Raw genomic sequence first — 18,982 nt, 5'->3', positions numbered from 1 at the left:
ACTCGAAATGATCGTTCGCTCTGGAAGTCTGATATCCAGTCACAGAGACTAGTGCGTATTCCGTATGCTAGAAGTTTGCTTAAAACACTCTCATGCTAGATCCGGTTGAAAGCCATCGAGACGTCTAGTGAAACGGCTAGCACTTCATCATTTATTTCTCAATGGCCTTGCCCCAGATATGCGTGGCATACACTAAAAGATCCCCTGTGGACCAATTTCGTCAAAACTCGTACTGTTGATCCGACAGGAGGTCATTTTGTTCGAGGTATGCCAGTAGCCTGTTATTCAATACATATTCCAAACTTTTACAAAGTATGGAAGCACTAGGTACTAGCTGTACGTTGGCAATCTTCCAAGATTTTGGGATTTGTGCAGATTTAAGAGAGAGGCGACACAAGCGTGTTAGACACAGCAGACAGACAAGTGACAACTCGGGAGAATATATCTTTAAGACTACTGCTGGTATACGGTCTGGACCACTGGCTTCCTGACTGGCTTATTCACATCCAAGTTGCGGAGTACTTTCAATACCACACTTTGGCGGACGCGTATCTCTGGCATATTATCTATGATTAAAGTTATGATTGTAGTATATTATGTAAAGCCTGCGGCACACTACGTATAAGTTTGGTTATTAATTGTCTTTTGTTATTGGTATTAATTTTTTTTATTTTTTGTGTTTAATCCTTTGCTGTTATATTTAACTACTTTTATTTTATTTGTTATTTTTGCGCAAATATTTTAGTTCTTCCCTTTTGTAATAGCATGATCTATTGGGCAGCTGGCGGATTGGAAAATAGTTTAATAAGTAGGTAATAATCTTGTAAGACACTTTGGTCTATTATAATAGTATTTAATTAAAAAGAAGAAAAAACAATAAAAAAAAAAAATTATCTTGTTATTTATATATTTTATTATTTTGCATTATAATATGAATAATATTATGTCGTCACACAGTTTGGATATAGATAATGATCTTTATCTGTCCGCGTCTAGTGGTGAATCGTCTAGTGATGTTAGTTTTCACAGTACATCTTTTCCGCTCGATGTCTCCCTTGATTCTTGTTTCTCAGATTGTCTGAAAAATTTCAATATCGTCCATATTAATGCACAAAGTATCCCGGCTCATTATCCTGATATGCTTGCGTCTTTTGAATCTCGTAATTTACATGCTATTCTAGTTTCCGAGTCCTGGCTTAAAACCTGTTTACTTGCAACTTCTTACTCACTCCCTGGATTTCGGCTTATTCGCAATGACCGTGTTGGTAAGGGAGGTGGTGGAGTAGCGATCTATTTACGATCTCATATTCCTTTCACTATTGTTAGTTCGTCTTCACAGCCTCCAGTACCCGATACGGCCGAGCACTTGCTATTGGAAGTCCTCTTATCACACACGAAGATCCTTGTCGGAGTGTTTTATTCCCCTCCCTCTTATCCCAATTATTTTGACGCTTTTGAAAATTTATTAGAAAAGGTAGTCCCCATGTATAACCAAACTATTTTTATGGGAGACTTTAACACATGCTTACTCAAGGACGACTATCGTAGTAAGAGACTACTAACTGCAGTGGAATCCTGTAATTTACACGTCCTGCCCCTTACTGCTACACACTTCTCTCCAGGCTGTACTTCTCTTCTTGATCTAATTATGGTCTCTTCACCGGATCTTGTCTTTAAGCATGGCCAGTGCCCTGCTGAAGCATTTTCCTATCATGATCTGATTTATCTCTCCTATAAAATACGTCCTCCTAAAGCAAAACCGAGAATACTTCTGCAGCGTAACTTTGGAAGGATTGATAAGGGCCGCCTTTGCGATGATGCTCAATGTTTAGACTGGAATGCTATCTATAATGCTGATTCCATTGATCATAAAGTTGAAATATTTAACACCTTGGTGACGCAACTCTATGATACACATGCTTCTATTAGACCAGTTAAAATGAAACACCTGCCAGCTCCATGGCTAACAAATGAGATTAAGGCCTCAATGGACAAAAAAAACTCTGCCAAATATAAATATAAAGTAGACGACTCCGACGCCAATCGGTTGAAATACCAAAAAGCGCGAAATCGCTGTAATACATTGTGTAGAGACGCTCAACGACGCCACATTCATAAGTCAGTCGAAAATGGCGATACCGCTAAAACATGGAAATTTCTCGAGTCGCTTGGAGTTGGTAAATCATCCCATGAAGCTTCTATTAATGTCAATATCGAACTCCTTAATAAACACTTTTCCACTTCCGATGCAATCGATAGTGTCGACAAAGAACACACTCTTAATACTCTTTCATCCTCTTCGACTCCAGACTTTCTACCATTTACTTTTGAGTCTTTCTCTGAATGTGATGTTAAGAAGAACATAATGTGCATCACATCGAATGCTGTCGGCACAGACAGCATTAGCCGTAATATGATCATTCCCATTATTGATATTATAACTCCCATCCTAACCCATATCCTAAATTATTCTATAAAGACTAGCAAATTCCCTGAAACATGGAAGAATGCTCAAATTGTCCCCCTTCCTAAAAAGTCGAATCCATCAACCGTAAATGATTTCCGTCCCATTTCTATTTTGCCGTTCCTCTCAAAAGTCCTAGAGAAGTTAGTCTACCAACAGTTAAATCTATTCCTTAACAAGCACTTACTTCTCAGTCCTTTACAATCCGGATTTCGTCCTGGTCATAGCACGGTTACGGCACTGGTCAAAGTGACCGATGACATTCGATGGGCAATGGACAATAAACAGCTCACAATTCTAACTTTGCTTGACTTTAGTAATGCATTTAATACGGTGGATTATGACATATTGCTGAGTCTGTTACGTTCTATTAACATAGCTCCATCGGTGATTGACTGGTTTCGGAGTTACCTCAGAGGCCGTCGTCAGCGCATCCAAATAGACGATTGTCTCGTTATGGTGTGATATTACGGCTGGGGTACCTCAGGGTGGCGTGTTGTCTCCTTTACTCTTTGCCATTTTCATAAATTCCGTAACTTCTCATATCTCTTCTCTCTACCACATGTATGCAGATGATATCCAAATTTATAGCTCTGCAACTCTAGAAGATCTCGATTCTGCTGTTTGCGTTATTAATAATGATTTAGCTGCAGTTGCTGATTGGAGCAGACAGTTTGGGCTACGCGTTAATCCTGCAAAATCTCAGGCTATTGTTATTGGCAGTCCAGGATACATTGCAAAAGTTAACTTGCAAGGCCTTTCTCCGATCCTCCTTAATGGCGTTGTTATTCCTTACTCTGACTCTGTTAAAGACCTAGGACCTAGGTATCCACTTAGATCAACAACTGTCCTGGTCTGTACATCTAAAAAAGTGGAGCAGAAGAACATTTGCGACGATGAGTTCTTTGCGACGGTTGCGTTATCTCTTGCCAATTCCAACCAAAGTTATGTTGGCACATTCTCTCCTTCTCTCTATTCTCGATTATGCGGACGCAAGCTATCTCAACTTGACTGAGGACCAACTTAACAAGCTTGAGCGACTCCAAAATCTTGCCATTCGGTTCATATTTGGTTTGCGCAAATATGACCATGTATCTGAATTTCGTCAAAAGCTCAAATGGCTCCCTATTCGCCGTCGCCGGGATTTGCATGAACTTTCTCTTCTGTACTGTGTGCTATATCACTTAAAAACTCCCCCTTACCTCAAGGAGAAGTTTAGTTTTCTTGGAGTGCAAACCGACATAAGATCCTGCCGAACCTTAATGTTAGAAACGCCGAGTCATAAAACGAAGTTCTATGGCAACTCATTCACTGTGCGAGCTGTTGAACTTTGGAATGCACTACCATTGACCATACGGAAATCAAAGTCACTAGACTCCTTTAAAACTGCAGTGAAGAATCATTATCTTACAAATTGAAGACGACAATCATATTTGTTTCTCCTTAAGTACGATTATGGAGTATATATTAGTCTATTTTATTAGTATATTGGTATTATACATATTATTTAATACATGTATTAGTATGTATCAGTTATTTGAATGTATGTTTATTAGTATATTACACACCACCTGCAGTCAAATTTTCCTTATACTTTCCAATCTTCAAGGTTGCCTGGTAGAGATCGCTAATTAGCGATAAGGCCGCCTTTTGTATCTTCCTTCTGTCTGTGTTTTTTATTCTTTAATGTAATCCTTCTTGTGGTTGTGCAAATAAAGTGTATTTATTATTTATAATAGTAGAGACGCATGATGGTAAACAAGGTTGTGAAGCATTTTCTACAATATGTCGTGAATTTTCCGCAAACCGAGTTGGTAAAAGTTTGGCTTTATCTGTTGTGGTAAAGGCCAGCAATCAGGCAGCAGCGGCATGGCAGCGAGGGATAACAGAAATTTGCTTCAACAGACTTCGAGAGGGATCAAAAAGCTTGACTACAGTTAGGCCGTTAATTTGGCTCCAATACGGTTAGTGCGGTTAAAACAAGCCTTCTTGAAAACCTTCTTGTAGGACTTGGCGGCAAAGTTGAACGGTCTCTTCTTCGTATTGATGTCCGGAGCTTTTACGGTGCGGGCAACAAACGCTAAGTTTTAGCGGGCCACTGCTGCATCGGCACATTCTGCGTTACACCACCGAGGTACTTTGCCATCTAGGTAATGATACGTCAGCGTAGTAATATAGGGTACCGTTAGCACCCTTCGGGTACGGAACACTAAAATCTCTAAAAATTTCCGCTGGATAAAGCGTGTTACGAAAATAAACCAAGTATAGTAATTCCTCAAAGAGTTTCACTTCTTTATCATAAATACCTACCTATGCAACAGATACACGCAAATATTTTTTTTTATAATATGGTGATGATGATGATTTATAGCAGATTTATCTTTCGCACGCGTGTCTGGAATCTTGATACGACAACTCATAGGTAGATAACTACTGGGTAAGTTACCTAATTCTCAGAATAGTTTTGCTTGACTGCTTTTTGAGTGCTCTACATACCGAATATTTCTTTTGTTTCTGCCCGCAATACGAAGACTTTTAACCGACTTTCAAAAAGGAGAAGGCTTTCAATTAGACGTGTGTTTTTATTTGGAGCCTTTTTAATGTGTACTTACATATTACTTAATTACGTACCTATTTACTTAATGATAGGTACAAGTAGGATAATTGCTAAAATTCCTACAAAAATAGCTTAGATATTCAATCAGCCTATTTGCGTCCACTGCTGGACATAGGCCTTCCCAAGAGCACGCCACCACACACGATCCTCCGCCTTCCTCATCCACCCACTTCCCGCTATCTTCTTAAGGTCGTCAGTCCAGCGGGTTGGAGGTCGTCCCACACTGCGCTTGCTGATACGCGGTCTCCACTCCAGAACACGTCTGCCCCATCGGCCATCGGTTCTGCGGCAGACGTAGAATACAGCTGGGCTGGGCAGCATTTGGTAAATTGCGTCAAGTCTTCAATTCGTCGATACCCCAAAGCCTAAAGACGAAAGTCTTCAATGAGTGTGTCCTACCTGTGATGACGCATGGCGCTTAGATATTGAATTAATATAATTCTAATGAATTTTCCTGATCAATTTTCTGCTTATTTGTCTAACTAGCTGATGCCCGCGCTTCGTACACGTGGATTTAGGTTTTTAAAAATCCCGTGCGAACTTTTTGATTTCTCGGGAAAAAATTAGCCCATGTCATTCTCCATGTCTTTAACTATTCCCATGCAATCAAGTCGATTCATTGCTCAGTTGTGACGAGATTAAAGGACTAACAAACAAACAAAACACACTTTCATTATAATATGGGTATTGACTAGCTGATGCCCATAGTGACTAGGTATGACTTTAATTTACTTAATTTATTATAAACTAGATGATCCCCGCGACTTCATCCGGCTGGGCTTAGGTTTAAATAATAATAATAGTGCCAGTATTCTTGGCACACTTGGCATATTTGTTTAGTAATTAGATAAGGATAGCTTTAATTGATTTCTATTGTCGTCAAAGAATTTCTTAGTACTACTTCGTAATGTGTCGTATTAAAAAAATGGATTATTCCTAATTATATATTTCTATACTCTATGAGCGACAACGGATTTCCATACGGTGTTTTATATACATCAGTAGGTACCCTTATTATAATTACCTTTATTATAAATCCGAATGTATTTGTTGGTTTGTTGGTTTGTCTTTCAATCACGTCGCAACGGTGCAACGGGTTGACGTGATTTTTTGCATGGGTATAGAATATAGAAAAATACCTGGAGAGTGACATAGGCTACATTTTATCCCGGAAAATCAGAGTTCCCACAGGATTTTTAAAAAACCTAATTCCACACGGACGAAGTCGCGGGCATCAGCTAGTTATTTTATAAATTCCATCATTATCTATTTCAAAGACTATAGCTGAGCCAAAGAGTTTTTTTTTCTGGTCGGTGGCTGAGGGCTGAGCTATGGCTGAGCTGTACTAATGCGTATATAATCTGTTAGCTGGTTTCGTGACCCAGTTCTACCAATATAAACTTTATTTAAAGCTCAGACTATAAAAATAAAAGCTTCCGTACCGTAGACTGAGTAAAAAGGCTAGACTAAGGTATTGTGTAACCGCGTCTGTGATAGTGATAGCACGACGTAACGATGAATAACACGACAACTACCATTGTTTAGTAGTAGTAGTAGTAGTAGTCCATATTTGTATCAACCGATCATTTGTATTAAACGTTTTTATGTGAAAACAAGTAAATAACTAACTAATGAGAAATACAATGACGCCACGAATTCTCAAAGTTTGTTTTGCAACTAAAGTTGTAGTCCTTGAAAAAATCGGTTACACGATATGGGACAAAAAATAGGTTAGCTGCGTCTCTGTTTATCACATTAGTAACTTTATCTGTGCTCTCTTTCTAGTGTGAATGAGAAAGCAAACGTTACTTTGTCTAGATTTTTTACTCAGTCTACGTTTTGTACGGACTATAGATCACACATAAGTATTTATTCTGAGATAGATCATCTCACTTAGACAAAGGGTCAAGGTGGACTTGTCAGACGCGTAGTTATACCCGAAAGGGACAAAACAACAAATGAAGTAATACTTCCGTATGAAAGATTATGTTTCATAATTTGCGTTTGCTATAACTGCTACAGCCGATCACACAGCAATGCACCATAAATGGCTTCTACACCCCTTCAATAGTAAATTTAAAACAGAAAACTGAATAAAATCTCGTAATATTCGCATTAAATTACTATAACAGAGGTTTGTTGGGCGCAGATGACAACTGCGCCCAACAAAAAAAAGTACAAAAAAAACTAACTATGACAAAGACAAAAAATTTTGTCTTTATCACTCTTTAGAGCATTTCTAAACACCTAGCTTGCTCTAACAATGTATTATTATTTGATGCCAAGTCTCCTTGATTCTTAGTCTGAGGTATCTCACTATAGCATACAGATGTAAAGAGTTGCCATAATGTCCTATAGAAAATAGCGGATCGGAAAGTAGCTCAAGCTTATCGAAATTTTCATAAGTGTGTAAGAGACAACACTACATTTCGACATAACTATAAAAACAGGGTTTCGGCACAATCCGCCATTTGCTGTGCCAGCCTAAGTAGTTACTTGTTTTTCTTGTAAATAAGTATTATCTAGTTAATCTTTTGTTATGACAGCTAATTAGCTGATACTATCTCAGAATAAGGACTGTTAGAAGTAGCCCTATTGTGACACTTACTGTTAGAGCGAGATAGCTAAATGCATTTAAGCTCTTGTTAGAACGTGACAAAATGATTATGTTTTGTCCTTATCACCGTGGCCATTTTTTTGTTTGTCAAAATGTATTTGTACGTGAGTATTTGTCAAACAACGTGAAGTGTAGAAGGAATGACATTTCACAAGTAAGAAAATCTGCTTGAGCGAGAGGGACTGAGGGGGCCACGCTAGTTGCAAATCTGGACATATCTGTGGATACTACGAACAAGCGCCGCCATTTTCTGTGCCAAAAAATACACGGTAAAACCGTAGGTATTTTCTCTCTATTAGTTTAAATACTCCAAGCACTATAGTGCACACAGTGAAATACTCTAAGATCTCTCTAAGATACTGTGAGACAAGGCTATCTTGGCGCGTGGTAAATATCGAAACTAACGTTGCCGTCAAGTGTGCAACAGCACCCTCTGTCAATGTCATTCAAGTGCCAAGAGAGCCTTGTCGCACCTTAGATGCCTTAGAGCATTAGGTGTCGCACTGTACTAGTGCAGGCAGGGGGGCGCTGTAGGAGAACAAAGGCTTAGAACATTCAAACAAGAACAAAGGGGGCACTCAAAGAGTAAATTTTTATATACGGTAGGGATACTTGAGGACAACGTTAATGGTTAGTTCCGATTTTCGCTACGCGCCAAGATAGCCTCGTCATTTGGCATTTGAAAGCAACTTGGAAGCTCCCTCCAACTTAGATGAATGATTACCTGGATAGATACTGAGCTCCAAATGCGTGTCAATTCATTTATGTGTGCGTGCGTCATCTTGTCACTGTGTGCACCCATCTACGGTTGGGACGACGAATTTTTTAAGGATATCGATATTACAGCTAAATTAATTCTCTATGTTCAGATGACGGAAAACTTTCATTAAAAAACAGTAAATCTCTTCGAATATTTTTTATTTATAAATGCGAAAGTGTGTTTGTCCTTCCTTCACGCCCTAACTAAACAACCAATCGACTTGAATTTTGGCATAGATATATTTGAAAGGACGGAGAAGTAACAAAGGAAAGGTACTAATCCTCGCGGACGAAGTCGCGGGCATCAGCTAGTACTTAGTATAAAAGGAAACTCTTTTTAATTAATTCAAATCAATTTATTGAGTAAAAAGAAGATAGGCAAACAGTTTGTTGGTTCTACTTCCCACCGCTTCAAATGTAGGTAGATAAGAAATGTTGCTTGTTTTAGGATCGTCTTTATACGTGAAACAAATCAGATCTAAGTTGAGCTGATCAGCTTGATCAGCTGGCATATTATAGCGGCTCGATACTCTCTAGGATAGGATTTCCACACGCCACGGTCTTGCGCCAACACCATCCGACTCCCTGCGACTCTCTTTACAATCTGTTAAAAAAAACAAGTAATAAAATTAAAAAGCTATAAGACTCACGATGAACTACAGTGGCCCTGGTAAGTTCTATTTTCCTTATTACTGACCAAATATAGATGCATTTGACGATTCAAAAGTAAGAACTTCTAAAAGTTTATAATTGAATAAAATATTTTCCTCAATAACAGTCTTTACCTACTTACCTACTCTTGCAACATGACATTGAGGAGTTGGATTAGTGATTAGTTATAACAAAGTTTATACCGTAAAACGGGGTGAATAGGTACGAAATCTAACTTCGCATTGAAATTTACGGATGTTTTGGTACAAATTATGATGCTTTAACTGTTTGTAAGCATCTCCGGTTGTAAGAATTCTAAGGAAACATCCAAAAAATATAAAATAATGATAAATTACTGGTATATTTTAATCAAAATATATGCTGTCCCTATTTATACTTGATCCGGGGTGTAACGGAATGCCAAAGGGGTGAATAGGGAAAAAAGGTTAGGGTTGTCAAACACAAGTTAGCTCTATCCTCTAATATTACAAAACTAGCTTATGCTCGCGACTTCGTCCGACACAAATTTCAAACCCCTATTTCAACCCCTTAGGGGTTGAGTTTTCAAAAATCCTTTCTTAGCGGATGCCTATGTCTTAATAGTTATCTTCATACCAAATGTTATTATACATGGCATAGTAGGTATCAAATCTTTAAAAAAAAGCAACCGCCGAGTTTCTTGCTGGTTGCTGGCATTCCGAATCAGTGGTTTGACGATTCAAAAATAAATAAATAAAAATATTTTTTATTTAATTAAACTGTTACAAGTAGGTAGTGTAGTTACCTATACTTGTAAAAGTTTAATTGAATAAAAAATATTTTTATTTATTTATTTATTTATCAATATTAAACAGTAAAATGCCATTTAACTAAATTTTACTAGTCGACTACACAAGAAGGAAGATTTTTTTTTGAACAATTTAATTAAATATTTAAAGTGACAGCCCTGTCCCTATATAAACCTTACTGTTCCTATTTAACCTTGATTCGTTCCAATTCAGTAAGTATAGCGTTCCTATCCACCCCTTTCCCGTACCTATAATCCCCATGGCAAAGCCAAAACCACTTGGTTTCCAATTTTTTCTTTTTTACAGAAAAATATGTAACATTTAGACAAATCTGCTTTTGTGACGCCTCTTAGATAAATGTTTAATGATTTCTAATAGTTTTTCTACTGTTTTATTCTCGTACTGCGTCAAAGTAAACAAAGTTTTGAGACCTACGGCTTAGCGTGTTTTGAACAACGTTTTTGCAATGACGCTTTCGTTATTTTAATGTCAATTTGTCTCTGGTTCAGTGATGCCAAATAAAAGATCAAATATTCTACTATAGGGAAAAACAATGCTACCAAAATTCTAAGCTGTTTTGGGTATTATTTTTACGTTCAAATCTCATTCCCAGTTTTGTCCCTATTCACACCCCGGTTCCTATTCACCCCGTTTTACGGTACCTACCTGGCAGCCAGCCTGGGTAGCCTAGTATCTATTCACAATCAGCAGACCCAAGGCTTCTAAGGTAGATAAAGTTCGACTCGTTTTGGTTTCACTATTAGCCAGCTCTTGACGTGGTTTTAGTTTCTTTATAACCTGAAATAAAATTTTATTTGTCATGCTTTTAAACATGCAAAAATCCTTATGATCGTCATAGGGATTTTTGCATTTTTAACAAAAATTTAAAAAAAAACTGTAAAACATAAGAAATAATTTACTTCCTCAAAACTGCCTAGTTGGTCTCTTTTTGTTTAACTATGGTCAAATCAAGAAAATTGCAATGTGCTACTTATCTAGTAGTAGACACCTACCGGCTACCTACATACAATTTGAAAGTGCTTAGTACATACTGGTTGATAGTAACTAACTATTTAGGATATCCTTCAAATGTACTGGTACTGCATCTAATTCTAATTTCTTTATTTTAAACCAAAAATATAGTTCACAGGATTTTCGAAATGTTTTGAACATAGGCGAGAATATTGGCTCCCAGTTTTTCGTTTTATGGCCCTGATTATTTAGAAATGTGTGGCATTTCTAATTTCAGGAAATTTTGGAAATCTACAAAAGTATGCAAATATTATTAAAACGATAAATTTGATTTTATCGATAAAGTATGTACAGTGTACACACATCACTACAAATGAGGCCTAAAAGAATGCATTAAATAAATATTAAATTACGCTACGAAACGTGATTTTGTTACTTTGTCACGAGATGATTAAACTTATAACTAATATGCAAATCTTTAATTTTCAGCGATTTTCGGAGTAAAAATTGCGGTTGGTAGCGATGAAATAATTATTAAAGACTAACCCGTGAAAATACAATTCTGGAACTTTTACGCCTCCTTTCGTAGATCTGGATGCACAAAATACAGCTTCACACATTTTGTTTCCACTTTTTAATGTAATTTTGACCCTAATTTATCTGATTTTTAAATATTTGGTAAAAATGTTGCATCAAACCCCAATGTTTTGTCTGCTTAAGGGGGCACCTGTCAACTAAATACTGGTCACTATTTTCACCGATAGAGCGACGTTGCCAGACTTATATGAGCTATCGCTTTTACACGAATGGAGGTTCCCTGAAAAAGACGGAGATAACAATACCTCTTTGACACATAGATGTACAAGAGCGGCAACACGTTATAGTTACCTCTATGTATACTATCTCTATGCCCTCCAAATTCCATTTTTCATCTCTTTTTCATAGTGTTGCAGGTTTCTAAAAAGTAAAAACGCAAAATAATCACTTGTCAGTCGAACACTCATCCACAGACTACAGTGTATATATGCTCTCACTCTTTGTAGTACGCTTTCATTAAGAGTCTCCTATATACACTGTAGTCTGTGGAGACTACGTTCATATTTTTATAGCCTGAAGATGGTAAAAAATTACATAGGTAGCTGGGGTAGCTGCAATAGCGGTGAAGAAAGAGGCACTACGAGCATAATAGAAAACGTGTGGTAGGAATTTAGTAGCGACTTGGTAGAAAATATGACTTCAAATGATAGAATTTGTATTCATGAACTGGCATCCCTGCCGGGTGGTGTGTGCGGCTTATAAATTGTGTATCTGTAATTTACTGTAATTTTAATTGTAAACAATGTATTTTATAAATCAATCTTATAATTCATACGTGTAAGAATAAAATCTAATCAAAACATAAGCCAATGTTGTAATATAAAGGCATTTATTTAGTTTTATATTGATGTGAGGTGCTCGTGCTTTGTCTTCGTGTGTGACAATATACTCAAAATGGCGCATCAACTGGCACCGTCTGTAAATACTTCATTGGACGACATTGACCTCAGTGCACTAAAGGTAAACTTACGAACTTTAACATTATTTATTATGTCTCTAAATATCTGTAGAGACAACGGCCCCGTATTAGAAAAGTCCCAGGGAGCAATGATCTCACAGGGCGTGAATCATAGTTAAGTTAGGGATTATAATTAGCTTTTATCTATACATTTCTTGTGTATGCGTGATTTCAGGACCCCGCTGGCATCTTTGAATTAATAGAAGTTGTGGGCAATGGCACCTATGGACAGGTATACAAGGTATGTACTTACATTGAAAATAATTCTAGCCCAATAACTTGGTAATTCTATGTACCTAATTAATCTAAAGTCTAACCCTTTGATGTGATTCACACATACCTAAATGTAATTTATAAAATTACCCATAATGATAAAAATTGTTGCATTTACTCTGTGAACTTTACAATTTAAATTGTAAAGTGTTGTAAGGGCTATTAGTGTCAATGAACAGAATTAATTTCCATCTGCCAACCTCCAATAAAGCTGTGGCCTATTAATCTTTAACCCACATTATGTACTCATAATTAACTCTAATTATGTGTTCCATCTATACAAATCCTGATACATGTTTGTATATAATATTATATAGTTACAAACAGGAATAAAATAATAATCTCCATTTTTGTAGTATACATAATATTATATTATTTTTGTGATCATAGCTATATACCCTATTTTCTATTTTTAGTCACTAAAAGTAGAAAAAGTAACACTAAAACCTTGGAATATTAGCTCATAAATAATCATATACTTAGTATAATATTTCAATGAAACTAACAAAATGATTATAGTCCGGTTGATAAGTTAACATTTATTGTAGGGTCGTCACACAAAAACAGGGCAACTTGCTGCCATCAAAGTTATGGACGTCACACAGGATGAGGAGGAAGAGATAAAACTAGAGATCAATGTCCTAAAGAACTATTCCACTCATCGTAACATAGCTACCTACTATGGTGCTTTCATTAAAAAAAGTCCTCCTGGAAAAGATGATCAACTTTGGTTGGTCATGGAATATTGTGGTGCTGGTGTGTATTGATTATTTATAATTTTTTTTCTCATTGTTACTGGTCTGATAGATTTTAGTAGCAGAAATTTTTTCTCGTACTAGCTGATCCATCCTGGCTTCGTTCAAGTGGAATTTTTAATTTTTCTTAATTTTTGCCCAAACTCTCAAATACCAATTAACATAGATATAATTTGAAAAATGACTTAATTTTCATGCAAACTTTCATCATATTTATTCCCTACGAGATGAAATTTCTAAAAGTACTTTCTTAGTGAGCATAGCTACATCATAAAAGGAACCAACTCTAAAAGTGGGTTGCCTAGGCTGTGTGTTGATAGATCAGTCAGGACTTTATAAGTCTTTTTAGGGTTCCGTACCTCTAAAGGAAAAACTGAACCCTTATAGGATCACTTTATTGTCTGTCTGACTGTCAAGAAACCTATAGGGTACTTTCCGTTGACCTAGAATCTTGAAATTTAGCAGGAAGGTAGGTCTTATAGCAGACATGAGGGGAAAAATCTAAAAACTTAATTTGTGGTTACATCACAAGAAGAAAATTAAAATGGTGGACACATTTTAATTTTTTTTGAACTTGCACAATAATTTCAATTTTCAACTTTCAAAGTAAGATTACTATACCAAGTAAGGTATCATATGAAAGGGCTTTACTTGTACATTCTAAAACAGATTTTTATTTATTTTTAGGCCTAATAGTTTTTGGTTTATTGTGCAAAATGACGATAAAATACAGTTGTAGTACGGAACCCTCAGCGTGCGAGTGTGACTTGCACTTGGCCAGTTTCTTACATGATTTATAGATGATACAGTGCCACAGAGAAATAAGGGGTGTGGGTACATTTATTGGAGCCAATTTGTGACTAAACTAATCTAAAATCACTGGTCTAAATACATTCCTCTCTCTTTCATAACACTCCCTATGGAAAAGGATATAGTAGTAGATTTAGATGTGTCAATCTAGTTTTATTAAGAGACTTTACAACAAAATTAGCCACAATATCATTGCTACGTAAAAACTTGAGACTTGGGTCAGGCCAGGCAAGATGTAGCATGGATCACCTCAACAACATTAATTTTGTACAAAATATTATAGATCTATTTTAGCGTTAAAACTACCGTGATTGATTTCCATTCTAAATACTATCTGTCCCGACTTTACTCACGTGTGTAGTCGACGTTAGCCCGACTAGTTTCGAACCCATACGGGGTACTGCGGCGCGTGCGCGGACGGACTCCCTTGAAAAAGGACCCCGTATGGGTTCGAAACTAGTCGGGCTAACGTCGACTACACACGTGAGTAAAGTCGGGACAGATAGTATTTAGAATTATAGATCTAATATTTCAGGGTCTGTGACGGATTTGGTAAAATCTACCAAGGGCCAGTCATTAAAAGAGGAATGGATTTCATATATTTGTAGAGAAATCCTAAGAGGTCTCAGTTATTTACACTCCAATAAAGTTATACATCGGGATATCAAAGGGCAAAATGTACTCCTTACTGATAATGCTGAAGTCAAACTTGGTAAGTACAAATTATATATATTTGTGCTGTTAAATGTCTTCATAAGAACATATTTTTTATGGATTTTATGCAGTGTGAACTTGTTATAACATTGTTCATAACAAAAAAACTCACTGTAATGTAGACATTAGTTGAATTTAGATGGTTTATCTTAAAACCTGTACATTGATGGAATGAAACTTGGCCAGTTGAAGAAAATTCTTATTGAATTAAATATTATAAATTAATTTGGTTATTTTTATTATTAATATCAAAGAGTTCCCTCTGTATTTTTTAAAAACCTATATTCACAAAGATGAAGTCAAGCGTCATTTAATATGTTATAAAAATTAGAAAATTTAAGGTGCTGTAGTTGCTCCTTCATTAGTTTACCTCTTGGGATTTACATTTATTATTATAGAACATCCTAGTTCTAATTTAGTAATATTTTACTATAAAAATCCTATATTTTCCACTTTATTAGTTTGTAGTCCATAATAATATGCCCCTAATTCATAATTATTACTTGCGTCACCTGTTTGCTCGATAGGAAATCTTAATCAATACCTAATTGTATGCATAATGCTTAATTATTGTGGGAAACTTCATACAAATGAACAAGAAACTACTTGAGCAAAATATTTAGCTCGGTATACACCATGGATGAAATTAAAAGGTTTCTCTTTCATAAACTAGTACTTGATAAAAATGTTTAGAACACAAAATACAAAACTTACTCATCTACTATTTAAGTAGTTTCTGCTTCTTAGACTAGTGCATGTTTGAACCTTCATAGATATATTTTTAACTTAAAGTAAAATCACCATTATTTCACTACACTTGTAAGAATTGATTTTCATATTCTTTCTTCTCTATGGATCTTTGTACTGTGTGATTCTCATATTATTATTATTGACTATAGGGCAGTATATTACAATAATTGTCTTGCTCTAGGCTAGATTTAACCCTATAAAATATTATTAATATATGTACATATCTAAAAAATATATGCTTTGTATAAAGCTGCCACTTATAAATTTTATCTGGACCCTCAAAATTCCTAGTCCATTTCCACTGTCCATTCTCTAGCATGTCTCTTCCGTTTCATGCATCATTGGTGAAGTAAATTGTAGTCACTTGTTACAACTGTATGGCATATGCTGATAATAAATCTATGCCATATACACAAACAAAATTAAATTCAAGAAAAGTCTATAATATAACTAAACTAAATTTAAAAAAAGTGCAAATATTATCATAGGAAAAAATTAATAAAAATGTTGAAATTGAATATTTCAATTTTTGTACAGTTGACTTTGGAGTGTCGGCACAACTGGACCGAACAATTGGCAGAAGGAATACATTCATTGGTACCCCATACTGGATGGCACCAGAGGTCATCGCGTGCGATGAGAACCCTGAAGCCACGTACGACAATCGCTCTGACCTCTGGTCCCTTGGTATCACTGCCCTCGAGATGGCAGAGAGTCAACCACCTCTATGTGATCTGCATCCTATGAGAGCCCTTTTTCTCATTCCAAGGTAAATGCTTATGGATTTATTGATGCAAGAAACAGATTAAGTGACATACATTTTTAGGGTACAATTACACCTGTCAGTTCTACTCACGTAAGTAGCTTAGGTTATCAATTGACAACAAATTAAATACTAAGGTAAATGACACTTAAAAGAGTGTTTACATTAGTAAATTTGTTGTTAGTTAATCATGTAACTTACGTGAGTAAAACTTACAGGTGTAATTGCGGTCTTAAACTAGCTTTTAACCCCCAATGCTAATGGCCCCTCTGTTATAAGTTTAACGTGCGTTTCTATGTGACAGTCTGTGGCATCATAGCGCTCAGATTGATGGGTCGATTTGAATGTGGTTTCCTTTATTGGAAAGCCTGTTTAATCAAGACTGTTCTTGATCATGTTTGATGAAAATCTGCACAACCTTTTGAGGATTTCTCAATCAGTGTAAGAATCTCAGCCATCCAATCGATATTTATATTACTTGCACTTGTCTTATGGACTTGATTCCTCCTACAATGCATTATTATGGTAACCTAGACCTGTCAGGGCTGATTCAAATTTTTAATTTACACTAGTCCTAAAAAGATTTTGTTAGAGAATTTCCGTGATACATTTTAAGTTTACTTTTATAAAGCATTAATGTATTTTTGTTACAGAAACCCACCTCCTCGTTTAAAATCTAAGAAATGGGCCAAAAAATTTCATGGTTTTATTGAGACTGTGCTCGTAAAAGACTATCACCAGCGTCCGTACACTGAGCAACTTTTGAAGCATCCATTTATCAGGTAACAATTACTGAATCTTGGGTTCTAATTGTTGTTATTTGTCAAAAATATATTTTTTATTGCAAGATAGGCTTGTACTCGACCAAATCATGCTGGGAAGCAATGATGAGGTCTAAATTGGAGCATGCTTGCCTAGTGATATGTGGCAATATATTATTATACAGACGCCAAAAGGGTAGTCCATGCAGTAGCAGTTCACTGCAAGTGAGTGAACTTGAATGAGTCGTGGTCACGACGGCAGTGCAGTGCTGCAAGAGGTGAAGTTCGAGCTGTCGTGGGCATTCATTGTTCTTAATTTTAAACATGTTAAAATTAATTATTGAAATTGTTTCTAGGGATCAGCCTACAGAAAGACAAGTGAGAATACAGTTAAAAGACCACATAGACAGGTGTAAGAAGAGAAAGCAGGATAATTCCGTGAGGGAGGACTACAAGTACTCCGGTTCTGAGGGCGAAGAGGAGGACAACGCGGTCGCCGGAGAGCCCTCGTCCATCGTGCACAACGCCGCCGCGCACCAGGGCGGTGACACGCTGCGCAGGAACTTCCAGCAGATACAGGAGGGCAGGTTGGTGACCTACAATGACCATCAGGACAACGCGGTCGCCGGGGAGCCCTCGTCCATCGTGCACAACGCCGCCGCGCACCAGGGCGGCGACACGCTGCGCAGGAACTTCCAGCAGATACAGGAGGGCAGGTAGGTGACCTACAATGACCATCAGGACAACGCGGTCGCCGGGGAGCCCTCGTCCATCGTGCACAACGCCGCCGCGCACCAGGGCGGTGACACGCTGCGCAGGAACTTCCAGCAGATACAGGAGGGCAGGTTGGTGACCTACAATGACCATCAGGACAACGCGGTCGCCGGGGAGCCCTCGTCCATCGTGCACAACGCCGCCGCGCACCAGGGCGGTGACACGCTGCGCAGGAACTTCCAGCAGATACAGGAGGGTAGGTTGGTGACCTACAATGACCATCAGGACAACGCGGTCGCCGGGGAGCCCTCGTCCATCGTGCACAACGCCGCCGCGCACCAGGGCGGCGACACGCTGCGCAGGAACTTCCAGCAGATACAGGAGGGCAGGTAGGTGACCTACAATGACCATCAGGACAACGCGGTCGCCGGGGAGCCCTCGTCCATCGTGCACAACGCCGCCGCGCACCAGGGCGGTGACACGCTGCGCAGGAACTTCCAGCAGATACAGGAGGGCAGGTTGGTGACCTACAATGACCATCAGGACAACGCGGTCGCCGGGGAGCCCTCGTCCATCGTGCTCAACGCCGCCGCGCACCAGGGCGGTGACACGCTGCGCAGGAACTTCCAGCAGATACAGGAGGGCAGGTAGGTGACCTACAATGACCATCAGGACAACGCGGTCGCCGGGGAGCCCTCGTCCATCGTGCACAACGCCGCCGCGCACCAGGGCGGCGACACGCTGCGCAGGAACTTCCAGCAGATACAGGAGGGCAGGTTGGTGACCTACATTGACCATCAGGACAACGCGGTCGCCGGGGAGCCCTCGTCCATCGTGCACAACGCCGCCGCGCACCAGGGCGGCGACACGCTGCGCAGGAACTTCCAGCAGATACAGGAGGGCAGGTAGGTGACCTACAATGACCATCAGGACAATGCGGTCGCCGGGGAGCCCTCGTCCATCGTGCACAACGCCGCCGCGCACCAGGGCGGTGACACGCTGCGCAGGAACTTCCAGCA

At 38.2% G+C, this 18,982-nt stretch overlaps 1 protein-coding gene and 2 long non-coding RNA genes across 3 annotated transcripts in view; 1 reads left to right on the top strand and 2 right to left on the bottom strand.

The window, feature by feature from the left end:
- LOC138402270 (uncharacterized) overlaps positions 1 to 18,982 on the bottom strand; it is a 229,087-nt gene that overhangs the window by 123,070 nt on the left and 87,035 nt on the right. The window lies entirely within an intron of this gene.
- On the bottom strand, positions 8,841 to 11,577 carry LOC138402238 (uncharacterized). The gene is made up of 3 exons (XR_011236649.1): positions 11,415 to 11,577; positions 10,563 to 10,694; positions 8,841 to 9,061 (listed from the first exon to the last, which is right to left on the bottom strand). It is a non-coding gene; the product is annotated as an uncharacterized lncRNA (long non-coding RNA).
- The window catches only part of msn (serine/threonine-protein kinase msn), a 32,755-nt gene continuing 25,899 nt past the window's right edge, over positions 12,127 to 18,982 (top strand). The window contains exons 1-7 of the mRNA XM_069498270.1: positions 12,127 to 12,425; positions 12,599 to 12,664; positions 13,245 to 13,452; positions 14,797 to 14,973; positions 16,263 to 16,494; positions 17,142 to 17,270; positions 17,606 to 17,836. Coding sequence (XP_069354371.1) covers positions 12,360 to 12,425; positions 12,599 to 12,664; positions 13,245 to 13,452; positions 14,797 to 14,973; positions 16,263 to 16,494; positions 17,142 to 17,270; positions 17,606 to 17,836 — 1,109 coding nt within the window. The 5' untranslated portion in view covers positions 12,127 to 12,359. The remainder of the gene's footprint in view (positions 12,426 to 12,598; positions 12,665 to 13,244; positions 13,453 to 14,796; positions 14,974 to 16,262; positions 16,495 to 17,141; positions 17,271 to 17,605; positions 17,837 to 18,982) is intronic.

The sequence above is a fragment of the Maniola hyperantus genome, chromosome 4 (assembly GCF_902806685.2).
Source record: "Maniola hyperantus chromosome 4, iAphHyp1.2, whole genome shotgun sequence".
Taxonomy (NCBI): Eukaryota; Metazoa; Arthropoda; class Insecta; order Lepidoptera; family Nymphalidae; genus Maniola; species Maniola hyperantus.
This window is presented reverse-complemented; position numbering and strand designations above follow the sequence as displayed.